The 16,911-nt window shown below is 54.7% G+C and overlaps 1 protein-coding gene across 9 annotated transcripts in view; it reads right to left on the bottom strand.

Annotated features, from left to right (window-relative positions):
- LOC116741766 (cadherin-23) overlaps window positions 1–16,911 on the bottom strand; it is an 89,743-nt gene that overhangs the window by 13,614 nt on the left and 59,218 nt on the right. For 7 of the 9 annotated variants that reach the window (XM_032608774.1, XM_032608777.1, XM_032608776.1 and 4 more), the window contains 11 exons: window positions 13,847–13,980; window positions 13,071–13,280; window positions 12,408–12,515; window positions 10,906–11,008; window positions 9,482–9,607; window positions 8,544–8,747; window positions 6,363–6,821; window positions 2,787–2,903; window positions 1,308–1,532; window positions 593–762; window positions 232–369 (listed from right to left, as the gene is read on the bottom strand). In XM_032608774.1, coding sequence (XP_032464665.1) covers window positions 232–369; window positions 593–762; window positions 1,308–1,532; window positions 2,787–2,903; window positions 6,363–6,821; window positions 8,544–8,747; window positions 9,482–9,607; window positions 10,906–11,008; window positions 12,408–12,515; window positions 13,071–13,280; window positions 13,847–13,980 — 1,994 coding nt within the window. Of the gene's footprint in view, window positions 1–231; window positions 370–592; window positions 763–1,307; window positions 1,533–2,786; window positions 2,904–4,152; window positions 4,462–6,362; window positions 6,822–8,543; window positions 8,748–9,481; window positions 9,608–10,905; window positions 11,009–12,407; window positions 12,516–13,070; window positions 13,281–13,846; window positions 13,981–16,911 lie in introns of those variants that run through there. The other 2 variants (XM_032608782.1, XM_032608783.1) reach the window with 1 other exon arrangement.

Here is a 16,911-nt window from a genome sequence, read left to right as displayed (position 1 = left end):
CCCATGTCTCCTGGGACAGAAAGGCCGCAGTCTACAGGATGTCTGGGACTCTGAGAACAGGGCTTGCCAACTTGGCTGAAAGATCTCTGAGGCTATAGATGTCCAGGTGGCAGGACCCAGAAACAGGGGGATGACTGTAATACTTTTGGTGGCTTCTCAGCCTGTGACCCTGGGCCCTTCCCACTTCCCACTCCCCACTCCCCGAACCCAGGCCCTCCGTTGCCCACTCACTGTGTTGGGGTTGATAGCAAACTTGCCCTCGCCGTCCACAAGGCTGTACTCAATGAGGGCGAAGTTGCCTGAGTCGGCATCAGTAGCAGTGACTCTCAGGATGACTGTGCCCACAGGAACATCCTCAAAGATGGCTCCCTGGAGCCCAGTGGGCAGGGAGAAAGCATGGGCCATGGTCAGTCCTAGAGTCTCAGCCCTTGCCCGAGAAACTCACTGATGCAGACAACCCAGGGCATCAAGCTACTCATGGGTGGTCATTCCCACGGGACTTAAAGGCTGGCAGGGTGGGAGTGGGAGATGCCCAAAGGTGCCAAGGAATGGATGCAGGTCCCAGACCCAAGTTGTTGGCCTGGCCACCTACCTGGTAGGAGAGTTGGTCAAAGATGGGGTTGTTGTCATTGATGTCCACAATCTCCAGGTAGACAGGAATCTCAGCTGCCCGGGGTGGGGACCCATTGTCTGAGGCCCTCACGGTAAAGTTGAGCCAGTGCACTTCCTCATAGTCCACCGTCCGATTGGCAATGACCTTGCCTAAGACACAGAGACACCCACTGCCCTTTTGGCCACCCCTCACTCGTGGAAGCTCTCTAAAGTATGAAGAGAGAGATCTGGGGCTCTGAGGGATGAGTGTGGTCCCTTGAAGGAGGAGGGTAGCCAGGCAGCACTGCCCAGGCCAGAGGGCCGAGAATCACTGGCATCCAGCTGTTCTCCTATGCACAAGTCAAAGGCATGTACACTAGCACGCTGAGGACCTCCTCTGGGACAATTCCCTCTTGGGCTTCTTGCCCCCTGAGTGATACTAACTGTGGAGCTTGGATGGTAGGGAGGGTGATGGAGTATTCCAGGTTTCCAGCAGACACCGAAAGGGGCTTCCATCCCGACCCAGAGCTAGGCACTCTGTCCTTGCCTGTAGTTTGGGCATCTGGGAGTGACTAGAATGTTAGCCATACTGGATCTGGCCTAGCCCACTGAGGGGCCCCAACTGGAGGGTGAGAAGCGAACCACGGTCCCTCTCGGAGGTTAAGCAGGCACAGACACATGTTCCCCAACCCTCCTCTGGCAGATTTCCCACCTACCTGCTGAGGAGTCTTCCAGCTGGACATAGCCCGGGGGTATCAGGTCCAGCAGGCTGTAGGTGATCAACCCATTGAGGCCCTTGTCGGGGTCCACAGCTGCCACAGCGATGAGCGTGGTGCCTGGGGTGGCCCCCTCCAGGATCCTCTCCGTGTAGTAGGTGATCCCGAAGGGCTTGAATTGGGGCGTGTTGTCATTGACATCCAGGATGTTGACCGTCAGCTTGGCTGGGGTGGAGGCAGGGGGTGAGAGTGGCATGAATGGGCCCCAGTGTGGCTGGGCCAGGCCTTCCTACGCCTCAGCCAAACCCAGAGGGGATGGCAGCATCTCACAGCCCCCCTGGGGCTCCCTAAAGCTTGCCCCAAGCCTCAGGCGGTGGCATGGCATGTGACCCTTGCCTCTGGTATGGTCACTCACTCTTCCATTGGGAAAGGGGCTCGGGTTCTGCCAACTGGCTGGGTAACCCTGGTGGAACCCCTGGCCTTCACTGTGCCTCAGTTTCCTAACCTGTCCCGTGAGACGGGAGTAAGATGATCTTTAAGACCCTTTTCATGATTCAGCCTTTTGTTTCCTCTCTGAGTTGTTCCCTCTATATAACCAGCCTGGGCCCTTTGCCTCTCTGAGCCTGGGACAAGTATTGGGTTGGCCAAAAAGTTTGTTCGGGTTTTTCTGTAAGATGCCACGGAAAAGCCGGAATGAACATTTTGGCCAACGCACAGGAGAAGACCAGGTCTGCCCTTCCTTCCTGAAAACTTGGGCCTCTGGGCTGTAAAGATAAGCAGCCAGTATCTGCCAGGCCTATCTCCCCACCCCAGCAGCTGTCCTTGTCTCATGGCAGAGCCCATGTGAGGCCACCCCATCCCTACACCCTCCTCCCCACTCCCTGCTTGGCCCCCACAAAATCCAGTGCCTCTAAACAGCCCGTCCGGGCTCAGGCTGCAGGCCGGGTGGCCTGTGCCCAGCTGCAGAAGGCAGCACGCGTGCCCCTCTCTTCTCTGCCGTGGTGACTGTGTCCCCCAGGGTGGTGTCTGTGGCCTCAATTCACCTTTCCTTGCTCTTTGCTTCCTCTGGCCTGACCAGGTGGCTTCTTTTCAGACCTGAAGTTCCTATCTCACATCCACCCACACCCTGCTTCCCAGTTCTGACAATGGGATTCCAACCTAAGTCTCTGTCAATCCATCCTCTTCTCAGTCCCCTTCCAGCCTCTACCAAGCCTTCTCCCTACTCTGAGCCTTTGGAGTTCAAGATCACACACAATTCTGGGCTTCTGGATCCCCCACTGCTGAGCTCTGTCTGACAGCTGGGACCCAGGGCCTCCCTCAGCCTCACTGTAGCTGCCACCTCCCCCACCCCCCTGTGGCCTGACGACTGGCAGCCCCGTAGCTGGGTCCCGCTGCTCCCCCCCCCGGGGCCAGGCCTGTGCCGGTTCTGGGTCTGTCTCTCTACGGGATCGTGTGGGAGATGCCTGTGGGGAGCCTTACCATTTGGCACACTGACGGAGAGCTCTGGTAGGTCGCTGGCTTTGTCAGTCACTGAGAGAGTGACCTCATAGGTGGCAACCAGTTCCCGGTTCAGGGGGGATTTCACCATTACAGACCCTGTAGACCAGACCAGGTCAGGTTCAGCCCGAGGGGAACCCCCTAAAATCTGGGCCTCCCAGGGGTGCTCCTGGCCAACCCTCCCAATCCCCACCAAGGGCAATGATCCCCAAAGGGCCCAGGACTTGCCGGTCTCATCTTTGGCTGGGATGACACCACAGCCATCTGCAAGCTGGGGGCACGTCACTCAGCCCCTCACTTACCGCCTACTAGCGGGGCAATTACTTAACCTCTCTACACCTCTGTTTCCTCATTTGTAAGATGAGGGTAATTACAGTACCTACCACAGAGGGTTATAACAACTAACTTAATTTACATTTGTCAAGGGCTTAGAACAGTGCTTGGCACTTAGAAAAAGTGCTATGCAATTGCTTGTTTAAAAAACGCCTGTTGGGGGCTTCCCTGGTGGCGCAGTGGTTGAGAGTCCGCCTGCCGATGCAGGGGACACTGGTTTGTGCCCCGGTCTGGGAAGATCCCACATGCCGCGGAGGGGCTGGGCCCGTGAGCCATGGCCGCTGAGCCCGCGCGTCTGGAGCCTGTGCTCCGCAACGGGAGAGGCCAACAAACAAACAAACAAAAAAAAACTGCTTGTTGGAACTCCCTGGCTGTCCAGTGGTTAGGACTCCACGCTTCGTGGCCAAAAAAAAGAAGATGCTTGTATTCCACAACCATTGAACTTATGGTTAAAAATGGTTATGATGGTAAATTTTATATGTATTTTATCAAGATTAAAAAAATGCTTGTATTCTAGGGAGATCAAGCATAAAGGAAGGTCAAGGCAGCTAAAAAGCCCTGAGGGGGTTCCCTGGAGGGGACAGTGGTGGCACAGCCTAGACAGTAAGGCCCACCCCTTTGTCTTGATTACGTGAGACATGACGTGGCTGGGCTGCCTGGGGCACTGTGAAAGGAGCACCGCCCTACGGCAGTACTAGCAAGGAGCTGTTTCCTTCTCTCCTACCCAATGCCTCCCCAAGCCCCTGCCTGCCCTCCAGAGGCTTGGGCTTGAACTGGACAGAACGAGTTTTGCCCATCTCAGCCTGGCTCTGTTGGGACCTCTCTTCTTCCTGCCAGTTTGAGGGCCTGGTGGCTCTTCCTCCCATTGGCCTCATCCTAGGGTGAAACCTCCTCTCTCTCTCTTTTCCCAGCTCCCACTCAGGCGTTGGGGTGTCTGGGATTCCCGTCCCCCTGGCAGATCCCTCTGCTGAGCTCCTGTCCTCCTCGGGGCCCCAGCCAGGGGGCAGTCACTTACCCTGGGCCGCCGCCTCCTCCTCCTCCTCCTCCTCTTCCTACTCTCGCTCCCCGTCCCCCGAGGCTGGGGAGCGAGGATGGGGAGAGGGTGGCTGCATTCAGTCTGCAAAGGCTGAGCCACGGCCTTGGCCCAGGCCCCACGGGGTGGGAAGGGTGGTAGGGGTGCGGTGAGTATGGAGGAAGGCGATGGGGTGAAGCAGAGAAGAGATGAGGTGGGAGGCGACAGAGAATCAGAGCTCAAACCTGTGGGCCTGCCAGCCGTGAGGAAGAGAGAAGAGGGTCAACGTCAGTTAGTTCAGGGTGCAGAGGGGAGGGAGCAGAGTAGGGTGTGGGGGATGGAAGCGCTCAGAGCTGACCAGGGCTGGAGGTTTGGGAGGGATGGGGTGGACGGGAAGAGGCAGAGGGGCAGGAAGCCAGCGGAGCAAGTGGGAACCCAGTTGGAGAGGCGCACTCAGAGGGCTGAGGCTCTGGCAGGAAGAAAGGAGAGAGAGGTGAGCGAGGGAGGGGGAGAGCATGAGGAAGAGGGGCAGAGAAGACACTGGAAAGGAAAACAGAAGAGAACAGAGTCAGTTGGAGGGAGGGAGGACAGAAAAAAATGGGCAACAGTACAGCATAAAGTTGGGCTGGGTCATGGAGTAGCTCTCCATGGTCCTGAGAGAGCACTGCAGCAGGAATTTTGCTAACCTGACACACGACTAAGCTACCTAATTCCTCCTACTGGCTCATGGTTTTCCTGTCTTCTTCTTTCCTTTTTCCTCAGAGGCATACTGAGTTAATCATACTCTCTGGTTCACTGCACACTATGGTCACGGGCACTGTTCTTGTTTTATGTACGTATCTATTCCCTTTTATTCTCATACTCCTCTCCCCTTGGGCAATGTATTAAAGTGTATTTTTTATTCGAAGGTGTTCCCGAAAATCATGTATTGTTTTTGTGTATGTATTTTAATTTTATGCAATGGGATTCTGGTATATATAACCCATCCTATTTCTTATTCTTTTCAGTAAGCACTTGTTTTTAAGGTCTACCCATGTTTCTCTGTGTGCGTCTCATCTGTTGCTTCTAATAGCTTCCTGGTATCCCATGATGTGCACCCACCACATTTTACTCTCCAACATCCCAGGGATGGATGCCTTGGTTGCCTCCAAGTTCCTGTCACCAGTAACACCGCAGTGAACCTCCTCAGATAGTCCCATTATCGACCTGGGAGTTTCTTTGTCACGTATACCCAGGAACAGAATTGCTGGGTCATGGGGTGTGAGGGTGTGAGTGTACTTTGTGTTGGATTGCCGTCTAGATGTGAAATTATTCAAAATTCCTACAGCAGTATAGGATGTCCCCACATTGTCACCAATACTCAATACTGCCCAGCATCCTAATGTCTGCTAATCACATACGGAAAACCAACATCTCACTGATGTTTCACTATGCATTTCTCTGAATAACAATGATTTTTAGCCTTTTTTCATAGCCACGTTAGTTTTTCTGTCACTCCTCTGGGCCTTCCAAGAAGGACACCTGTAAGTTTGTCCCATGTCCCCTCCTTAACTCCCCAAAGGAGCAAAAACACTGAACTTTTGGAAAAATGGTAAAACCATCAAAATTATGATAAGCTGCGTAAGTCATGAAAGATAAGCCACAGTTCGCTTTGTCCTGTGATAGTGTAAGAAAATCATTAAGGGTACACACACACACATATGTAATATAGAAATATGTATGTGTGTATATATATCATATATATTTTTCTGTATTATATACATATATATGAAACTTAGAGACAACTTAAATGGCCCGGATATATATGAAGAAAGTGTTCAACCACCCGGTTATTAAAGAAATGCATATTAAAACAAGATGCCATTTACCTATGAAATTACAAACACGAAAACTGTAATATCTAATGCCGTCAAGAGTGTGGTGACATGGGCACTCTCATATAATACTAGTAGAGTAAGAGAGTCAGACAGAGAGGGAGCTGGTCAAGGGAGAAGGAAGAAGAGAAGGGAGAGAGGGAAGGAGCCAGGGGAGAGATGGCAGAGAGAGGGAAGGATGTGCTGTCAATAGTGGGGAAACGAGAGGAGGAAGGAGCAGCTGAGGGAAAGGGAGGAACAGAGCAAGAGAACCGATAGAAGGAGGGTAAGGGAGAAAGCAGAGCCAGGAGACTGGGGTAGGGAGTCAGGAGGAAGGCTGGGGGGAGCAGGCCCTTGTACCTGTGTTGATATTCACGGCAAAGGCGTCCTCCTGGTCGGGCACCAGGCGGTCAGTGTCATCCTTGGCCACGATGCTGATGATGTGGTACTCCAGCTTAGGGTTGAGGTCACGGTCGATGGCGGTGACGTTGGCAATGACCGTGCCTGGCTCAGCTGACTCCAGCACGCTCACCGTCTGGATGGGGTTGAGGAACTCAGGGCGGGAGTCATTGATGTCATCGATAAGGATAGTGATGATGGCTGTGCCCGAGAGAGGGATGGTGCCCCGGTCGGTGGCCACCACTGTCAGCCTATAGGATTCCTGCTCCTCCCTGTCAATGGTGACATTGCCGACACGTATGACACCAGTCACTGGGTGGATGGTGAAGCGGTCCTGAGCCCCAGCTTCTATTCGGTAGATGAGCTCCGCATTGAGGCCACTGTCCTCATCCGTGGCTGTGACCTGAAGGACTGAGAATCCTGTGGGGGTGGGAATGGGGAGCAGCTGAGCACAGTGGCTTCTTCTAAAAACACCACACCGAGATACTTTTCTTGGAGGTTCACAAGGGCCTCTTCCCACCATAGCCTTGCCAGCAGCTATCTTTGTTTTTATTGTTATATATAAAGCCTACTTTATTTTTAAATTTATTTATTTTTAATTGAAGTATAGTTGATTTACAATGTTGTGTTAGTTTCAGGTGTACAGCAAAGTGATTCAGTTATATATTTCGAGATACGTATACGTATATATATTCTTTTCCAGATTCTTTTACATCATAGGTTATTACAGGATATCGAATATAGGTCCTTGTTGTTTGTCTATTTTACATAGTGGTGTGCATCTGTTAATCCCAAACTCCTAATTTATCCCTCCCCACCCCCGCTTTCCCCTTTGGTAACCACAAATTTGATTTCAAAGTCTGTGAGTCTATTTTGATTTTGCAAATAAGCATCTATCTTTTATGCCTTTTGCATGTTTGCAATTTTCTAGGAAAATGGTATCCTATTTTATTTTGCATTCTTTGATTATTTGTGAGACCGAACAGTTTTTAATAATTTAATGATTAGTCGCATCTTCTCTTCTGCAAAGTGTTGGCCTTTGTCCTTTGCCCATTTTTGTCAATTTATATAAATTGTATAATTATGATAACTTGTGACAAATACCTTTTTTTTTTTTTTTTTTTTTTTTTTTTTTGTGGTACGTGGGCCTCTCACTGCCGTGGCCTCTCCCGTTGCGGAGCACAGGCTCCGGACGCGCAGGCTCAGCGGCCATGGCGCACGGGCGCAGCCGCTCCGCGGCATGTGGGATCTTCCCGGAACGGGGCACGAACCCGTGTCCCCTGCATCGGCAGGCGGACTCTCAATCACTGCGCCACCAGGGAAGCCCGACAAATACCTTTTTTTTTTTCAGTTTGTTGTTTGCCTTTCGATACTGGTTATAATTAAATGACGTAGAGAAGTTTAAAATTCATATGCACCAAAATTTAGCATTTTTCCTTTTTGACGTTCTTCTGTTTCTTATATGTTTAGAACCTTCTTATCCCGAAATCAGATAAATATTCACCCGAAGTGTCTTCTTTCATTTTTTAATGTTTTATACTCTTTTACAGTCCCTTTAGGATGTCTTTGGGTTTCTTTTTGGTGTCTGATATGGGGTGAGAATCTAGACTAAATAAGAAGAGATGTTTTGCACACGAAATAGTTTTCACTATTGGTTTCATTGTTTCCTTTATCGCATATTACATTCCTTATAATTTACCGGTATCTGTTGCTGGCCTACTTTGCCCCAGAGTCTTGTGTTCATATCACGTGGTTTTAAATACTGTAGTTTGGTAATATGTTATAAATGTCTGGTAAGACAAATCTGGCTTTATTATACTTATTTTTCAAAATGTCCTTTTTCTTCCAGATGACCATTAGAATCAAATTTATCTCCCCAATCATGTTTGATTTTGATTTTCAAACAGTCAGTTCTTCCATCCAGTAACACGGACGGAACATACCTTAATAATCTCATTTTTGCAGACAAGACGCTGTGGGTCCGAGAAGGGAGGTGAGGGGCACTTGGGTTTCCTGACTCCCTCTCCACCCACCCTGCTGCCCATCCTTCTCCCCGCTGGACGTGACTTCTGCCTCCAATCCCCACAGACCACCAGCCAGCTCCTGCCTGGGGGCTGGGGCCTGGGGCCTGCCCCTGCGTACCTGGTGGGCAGTTCTCCAGCAGATGGACGGTGAGGGCGGCAGGGCTAAAGGTGGGCCAGTTGTCATTGTCATCCAGGATGGTGACGATCAGGTCGGCTGTGCCGTTGAGCAGCCCAATGTCCTCAGCCAGCAGCAGTAGCTCCAGGACGGCAGGTGAGAAGGCCTCCCGGTCAATGGTGACACCTGACCTCACTGTCACCACGCCTGGCACCCAGCGCCACCAGCCGGGGAGATACAAAGGAAAAGAGATGCAGTGGGAGACCAGGTGAGAACCAACAGGGAGGGGACAGAGAAAGATAAGGCTTGATGGGGACCGATGTGAAAGAGGAGCAGAAAAGGCAACCCAATGACTTTCTTCCCCAAAGGCTCAACAACCATTGTTTAGGGAGGTCCCGTAGGTGCCAGTGTTCCGTGCCTGTCCCTTCCGCAGGTGCCCTCTGCAATTCTCCCGAGTCCCGCCTGGGATGAATGACCCAGGCTGGAGGATTGACCAGCTCTGTTGAGAGAGGTACTAGTATATCCCTCCTTGTCACCTGTCACTCAATTGGCCAGGGCCAGACTGAGGTAACACAGTCTCTGGGGAGCTTTGGGTCTGGTTTGAGGACAGACCGTTGACTTCCTCTGGCAGACTAGGAGCCCCATTCTCCGGGCTGGGGAAGGGGAGATGGGGGAGTGGGTTTGGGGATGCTCTCTGCCGAGCCTGAGAGCTTATGCACCAGCAGGTCTTTTCTGTTGACCCCAAGTGTCTTCCCGGTTCCTCCTACCCGGCCCCCAGGTGGCCTAACCCAGCTGTAAGATGGGGATTGTGAGGAATGGGGTCTCTATGGAGAGCCTGGATCCAGCACTGAGAAAGGAGACCCTAGATCTAGCAGTGGGGTCACCCTAGCAGGAGTACCCAGAGCCAGGATGGGAGAGCTGGGGTGGTGCAGAGGCCTCACCGGTGCTGTTGTCAATATCAAAGAGCCCGCTCTGGGCACCCAGCAGCTGGTAGGTCACCACGGCGTAGACATCCAGGTCTGCATCCAGGGCCAGGATGGGCCCATTGAGCACCGTCAGCGGGGTCCCTGGGCCGGGGGAGATCGGTCACTGCAGGGCCGACCTGGCCCCCCGCCCGCCTCTCCCCCTCCCCACCCAGTCCCGGTGAGCCATGGCTGACGATGGATGAGAGGGAGGGAAGGAGGTGAAGTGGACGGGGTGGGAGACCCTGGGCCGGGCTGCGGCAGCCTTGGCAGACTGACGCAGATGGCTGGGGAGCGGCCTCAAAGCCCTGCTGGGGAGAAAACACAACAATGGTGAGCAAGCTCTTCCGGCCCGCCCGGAGCACGCCTGCCTTCCCAGCAGCCTTTGAGGCTGGCCCCTCCGAGGGAGGGTCTGGGGGCTCCCTGATGTCCCCTCACTGTGTGGGGGCCCTGTCTAGGTATGCAGCCCAGCCCAGTCTGTCCACGCATGTGTGTCCACAATGCTCTAACAGCTGTCCGACTATACATGGCTAGGAACCCACGTGTGTGTGCAGGACTCCGTGTTCACACGGCCACGAGCACTCACACTGTAGCACTTGCAGGCCTGGAGTCCCCAGGATGTGCACTTGTCTGCCTCTGCAGGCGGGCATATTTGCACATGGAGTGCACTGTGCAGGCACCCATGTGCCTGTGTGTGTCTGTGCACAGGTGTAAGCCCACACATACGCCTTACATGGACGTGCATTGGCACACATGTGAGCATATACACAGGCAGTTTCAAATCCCTTCAGGGGAGACACCCAGCCAGAGACAAGGAGTATCTCAGCCCATCCCTTTCCGACTTAGAATCCAAGCTACGGGGGAGGCTGGAGGAGGAGTGAGGGGACTCCCCTGGGGAGACAGTAAAGAGGAGATTCTGTCCCTTTGAAGGGAGGTGAGGCTGGTCAGTGCATGCGTGTGGGGAAAGGGCCACACTGACCTATGAGGGGCCCCGGCCCCCCACCTGTGATTACAGATGCTCCCTGAGCTTTCGGAAGCCTCTAGGGGCCCTATGCTCCTGGAGTGGAGGGAGCAGGGAGGAGTAGGCTTATTCCCCTCCTGGGTAGTCCTTACACCTTAACTCCCCTCGAGGAGGGGCAGTGGGGCTGTTCTCAGACAGCCTTGGAGACCAATGACCACATCCAACCTGACCTTTGGCCTCTTTGGTGGCCCCTAGGAGGCCTGGCAGCCCTGGCCCACCAGCCCTTCGGAGCTGTGCCTCTTTCTCCCCTCCACACCCTTCTGCACTTGCCAGGTCTGTGTTCAGCCAGGCCTCAGCTGGGCCTCCACCAGGCACAAGGGAGGTCCTCAGGCATCTGGGGCCCAGGGGGTGCCTGGAAGCAGCAGGTGGGCCCAGCACCTACCAGCAGGAGAATTCTCCATCACCTCCGCCAGGTAGGTGCTCTCAGTAAAGAGGGGGTGGTTGTCGTTCTCATCCGCAAGAAAGATCAGCAGAAAGTCAAAATCCTGTGGGAGGCATGACGGCGGGGGGACAGGTTGTGGGCCACGTTCTAGCAAAGTGCACCAGTGGGAGAAGGACTTGGAAGGAGGGCGGGGGTCAAAGCAGAGAGATAGATGATAGAAAAGCCCCCGCCACGGGTCTGGAGACCTGTGGTTCAAGCCTCTGCTCTGCTAGTAGCTCACAGGGTGGTCTTGGGCAAATCTTTCCCTCTATCTGAGCCCCAGTTTTCCAATCTGACAAATGGGGATCTTAAGTCCCTCGCAGAGATGTTGTGAAGTTCACAGGGGAAGGGAGGTGGGTGGTACTCAATCATGCTCCATCTCGTGGTAAGGAAGGACTGTAGCCAGGAAGATGAGTCTTAGTTTCCAGACCCTCCTGGCTGGCCTGGTGCCCTGGTCAGAGTTCATCCAAACTTCCACTCAGTGCTGCACTTCATCCCTTTCAAAAACCACAGTTATCCTATCTCTTAGAACCTCCCAGTGCCCCGGATGCTTCTCCATTGCAGAGGTGGGGGACCCAAGGTCCAGAGAGGGGGTGACTATTCACAGCCGCGTGGTAAGTTAGCAGCAGAGTGGCAACCAGCCTCCAAGCTTCTGGGTTCCCACCACCCAATGCTGCTGCTTTCCAGGATGACCCAGGCCCTCCTAAAGGACAGGCAGAGGCGGGGGAGTGACAGAGGGAGAGAAAAGAAGGAGGGAGGACGTGAGAGAAGGAAGGAAGGCGAGGAGCACAGGATGAGAGACGCCAGCGGCCTGCACCTCCAGCCCGAAGTCTCCTCGGCCTGTACAGATGCAGAAACTGAGGCCCAGAAAGGGCTGAGCCATACAACTAGTCAGAAGCAGAACTGAGATGAGCCAGACCTAGGCTCATCTCATGGGCTGGGAAGAGGGCTGATTCCTACCCCGAAATGGACTGTTTGCTTTGCAATACCCACTTCCTCTTAGTAAAGAGAGCCAACCTTTCGGCTTTTGAGGGAAAAGCCACCTGGAAAACGCAACCCTTTCAGAACCCCAGAGTACGTGCTTGTGTACGTGTGTCCCCCCGACTGCCACCCCTGACACTGCTGTCGTGTGTGCCCAAGTATCTGTGGTTTGGGGAGAAGAGATGATAGCTGGTATTTACTGAGCGTTTGCCATATGCCAGGCACTGTGCCGAGGACTTGACAGACATTGGCTCCTTCAAGTCCTCTCCGCGATTCTGGGGTAGGTATGTCTCCATTTGGCAGAAGAGAAAGTGGAGGCTGGGAGACAATAACTTGCCAAAGCCACACACCCACTGACAGGCAGAAGTGGGATTTGAACCCAGCACTTGCTTACTCCAAAACCTGTGCATCTAACCCGCGGGCCGTGCCGCCTGGGTATATCCAGCACCGGCCCTGCTCCCCACTATGCCCTCCAGCCTTACCCTCCTGGCTATGCGTGGATTCTCTGGGTTGTCCTTCACGGAAATGGTCAGCTTGTATTCCGGGATCCGCTCGCGGTCCAGGGGCCGGTTCACAGTGACGATCCCTGTCTGGGATGTAGAGGCTGGTGAGCTGAGCAATGACCTGTCCCCTACTTTGGGCTCTGGCCCACGGAGGCCCAACTGCTCTGCCTGTAGGAATGGCCGTGAATGTTCTCCCTAAATCACCAAAGATAGGGTCTAGAAGGACCAAAATGGATCAGCAGGGCCTTGCCAGAGCAAGAGTGACCCACCAATGCCCAGGTGTTGCTGCCTGAAAGGGACGGTCCCTCGGAGGACCCCACGGTGACAGCAGCCGGTAACACTCCAAGAGGTCGAGCGAGGACTTCTTGGTGCATCTTGGTACAAACCAAGTGGTACCGAAGCTCTGGTCCCATCCCTGCACACGACAAGCCTTGGGGTGACAGGGACCCCAGAAGTGGCTCACCTAGGAATCCAAGATTCCATGCTTCCCACACAGACCCCACATCCCAGTGGAGGGTAGAGACTTGAGGGGGAAGTGGAACCAACAGAAGCCCAGACAGCAGAGTAGAAAAGCCCCTAGGGCAGGGTCCTGTTTTTTAGGAAAAATCCTGGGGGCTTCCCTGGGGTCAGACCCAGCCCTACCGTGGCGTTGATGGAGAAGGCCCGCTCTCGGTTGCCTGCAGTGATGTTGAAGGTGAGGAGGGCGTTGCACCCGCTGTCAGCGTCGCTGGCCAGGATACGGGTGACGAAGCTGGAGACGGGGATGTTCTCACTGATGGTGATGTTCATGGGTAGGTTCAGCAGCACGGGGTCGTTGTCGTTGATGTCCAGCACCCGGATCCCCACCAGCATCTGGGGCACGTCAGGGAAGAGGAGGAAGTGAAGGAGAAGGACCAGGAGAAAAGGGGGCGCGGGGGAGATGGAGGAGAGAGGGGAGGCAGAGAACGGGATGGTGGACGTGGCGGCCGAGGAAGAGGCAAGGAGGCAGGTGGAGCGGGACAGCAAAGCAGTGGTAACGGAGGAAGGAAAGGTGCAGCTCGTCGTGGGCAAGAAAGAGGAAGCCCAAGAAAATGACAACAAAAAAGGCAAGAGGATGAAAACGAGGATAAGAGGGAAGGAGGAAAAATAGAGGCAGAGGCAGGCTGGAAATGGCAGAGTGACAGGTGCAGAGGCCTGGCTGACAGCACAGCCTCCCCAGGGAGCTCTGTGTGGCCGTGGCTGCCAGGCGCCAGGTCCAGCCTTCACGGGTGAGCCTCACGAGGCACTTGCAGGTCTGGTAGGGGCCCTGAGGGCCTGGACTGGCTCCAGAGCAGCCTGAGGTTGCTATGGGCACGAAGGTGGCAGCGTTTATAGGAGCCTCTATGGAGAGTTCAGGGGGCAGGGAGGTGAAGCCAGTGGAATGGGGCCCCCAGACTCACCGTGGAGCTGAGCGGGGGAACCCCCCTGTCTCGAGCACAGATGGTCAGGTTGTAGAAGGCAATGGTCTCCCGGTCCAGCTCCACATCCTTCCGGACCCGCAGCACCCCTTCCACGGGAGAGATCAGAAACTCCCCTGGTGTCACCCAGGAGAAGCCAGCGTCAGCTGAGAATGGCCAAGAGTGGTGGAGAGCCCAGGCCTTCCCCTGCTTCCTCTACTGAGCCTTACTCACCAGGGTCAGGGGCAGCTGGGGCATGGGCCCTCCAGCACCCCCCGCTTCAGACCCTCGTGGGACCTGCCAAGGGCTGGGAAGTGCAGGAGGCAGGAGAACAGATAACTCCTAAGGGTACAAGCGGGCAAGGGCCCACTCATGCCCTGATGGGCCTGAGATGCCAGGCCAGGGACCCACCTTGGGTAGGATGGTTATGTCGAAAAAGTGAGGGCTCCCTTTCTACACAAGCACTCTCTTTGTCACCACTATTGATCTGAAATCAATTAACGAAGGTGTCGGAAGCTTTGTCAGGTGCGACCCTTTCCAGATACCACATCTTGTAAAACAGCATATGGGGGAAGGGTAAAGCTAACCCCAAAGGGACTCCTTGCTAGTGGTGAGGCACCGGGGCAGGACGGAGCGGGAGGGATTGGGGACAGGGAAGCCCCCAACTGCCTTCCATTCAGCCCTGGTATGGAGCCACATGGAGCACAGCCAGGGCTCTCCCAGGCCTATGGCCATCCCTTGGCGCCTAGGTGGCCCTGATTTCCTTTCTTTGAGGTTGCTGAGGACCCTCAGCTGGCCCTTTGGCTTCAATCCTTGTCTTGGCCTGGCTGAGGGGCCAGATGTCTGAGGATGTCTAGAGCAAGAACCTCAGATTCTCAGGCTCTGAACTGGAAGAGACCTCAGAGACCATCCCGTGTCCTTTGGAAAACGAAATGGGAGAGAAGGGTGATGACTTGTTAGAGCCCCCATAGCAAGTAAACAGTAGAACCGAGACTCGAACCTAGGGCTCTGCATCTCAGCTCACTACATCCATGGGACTTACCACTCAGAGCTGACCAGGGTGGGAGGGGTAAGAACAGGTAGGGGTGGAGGAGAAGAGCCGAGCGGCAGGATGACAGGGGAGCCAGTGGGGTCCCAGTTGGACAGGAGTGCTTAGGGGGCTGAGGAAAGTGAGGGAGGAGGGGAGAGTGTGAGGAAGAGGGGGTCACCTCTCTGCCACTCCCCCAGGAACTGGGAACAGTGAGAAAGTTACTTCCTTCACTTTCCCTTTTGGCATCTGGGGGAAAAGGCTTAGAGTGGGGCAATGACTCGCTCAGAGACACACAGCACGTAAGGGTGTGGCAAGGACAGAGGCCCAAGCTCCCCAACGATCTTCTCTGCCTGCTTCTACCTACCTCACAACTCCCTGCCTCCAGCTCCTACGGCTCTGATTTACCAAAACAGTCCCTCCGCGGCCCACCTGCAGCTGGGATTTCCCACCAGCCCTTCTGCTCCCAGCAGTCCTATGGGCTACACCCTGCTTAGAGGGGCGGAAGCCACTTGAAGCAGGATTTCCTGAGGCTGATAATCCAAGGTCTCCAAAGAACAGGGGATTCCCTTTCTAGGGGTTTCCCAGCCCTGTCTCAGCCCCTGGCCACGTGCAAGCAGATGGCCAGCTGCCTTCTCTCCAAAGCAAACCACCCCATTGATGGAAGGGAAGAGGTTCCGAAGGCAGCCTGCATGAGCAGGCCTGAGGTGCTGGGGGCTGGGCCCAGGCTAGACCCCCACAAGGTCAGCTCAGTGGGGGAGGTAGGCAGGTCAAAGGCCCCCAAACAGCAAAATGCCCTCAGAAGCTTGCCCCGGGGCCTGAACCCCCCAACACTCCACTCCTTCTGGAGATAGAGGGTTAAAAGCAAAGGCTTCCCATCAGTCATATCCCGGTCTGCAATGCTGACTTCGCTCTGTGTGCCCTTGGGCATGTGATTAAATCTCACCTTGATGTTCTCATCTGGAAAATGGGCTAATAAAGAGGTACCACAGCCGGGTTGTGCGGGTACTGGACAAGCCCCAGTTCACCTCGTGTATGCTGGACCCACGGCAGCTCTTTGTATCATTAGGGGCACCCCGAAAGGGAGCCCAGGCAGCCTGTGAAGGAGCTGGGGGCTTACACGGAAGATGAGGATGTAAGGAAGGGGTCCAACGAGTGGACCTGACCAGAAAGGGCCGCTGGTGGTTCTGAGAAGGCCAGGATAGAGGGGGGAGAGGTGCAAATGACATGGCCTGTTTCCCAACCGTTCCTTTTTTTTTTGGCCACGTTGGGTCTTCACTGCTGTGCGCGGGCTTTCTCTAGTTGTGTTGAGCGGGAGCTACTCTTTGTTGCGGTGCGCGGGCTTCTCATTGCAGTGGCCTCTCTTGTTGTGCAGCACGGGCTCTAGGCGCCCGGGCTTCAGTAGTTGTGGCACGTGAGCTCTAGAGCACAGGCTCAGTAGTTGTGGCTCACGGGCCTAGCCGCTCTGCGGCGTGTGGGATCTTCCCGGACCGGGGCTCGAACCCGTGTCCCCTGCATTGGCAGGCGGATTCCTAACCACTGCGCCACCAGGGAAGTCCTCCCAACTGCTCTTTGACCATGTGTCTCCTCGCAGCTTAGTGGGGCTTATAAGAGCCCAGGCAGCCCTGATGTCTTCCCACCAGCAGGAGCCCCCTCCAGGTTCAGGCTGCAGTGGTGGGAAGGTGACCTTGAAGCCAGGTGGCTTGGAGTACATCCTTTCACCCGTGGTGTTGCTCAACTGGCTTTCCAGGAAAACAGCCCTGATTTATAGTGTTTGTCAGTTTTTCAAATTACCAACATGGTGTCAGGGAACCCGGAGGTGAGGAGAGAGGTGGGGAGTGGATGTCGCGACCTGTGCGAGCCGCTCCAGCACAGCACTAGGTCACCCACCTCACCCTGCCCAGCCTCCGCTTATCTCCTCTGGAGTGGGGGCAGTGCTCGGTGATCCCCAAGTTATCTTTGGGCTGTGAACGTCTACTCTTCCTTTCCAGGGGGAGGGAGCCCCAGGCCGGGTCAGCCTGGGGAAACTCCTGGCCCCTCT

This window comes from Phocoena sinus, chromosome 16 (genome assembly GCF_008692025.1).
Source record: "Phocoena sinus isolate mPhoSin1 chromosome 16, mPhoSin1.pri, whole genome shotgun sequence".
Lineage (NCBI taxonomy): Eukaryota > Metazoa > Chordata > Mammalia > Artiodactyla > Phocoenidae > Phocoena > Phocoena sinus.
Note: the sequence above shows the minus strand (reverse complement) of the source record. Positions and strands in the feature narration are given on the sequence as shown.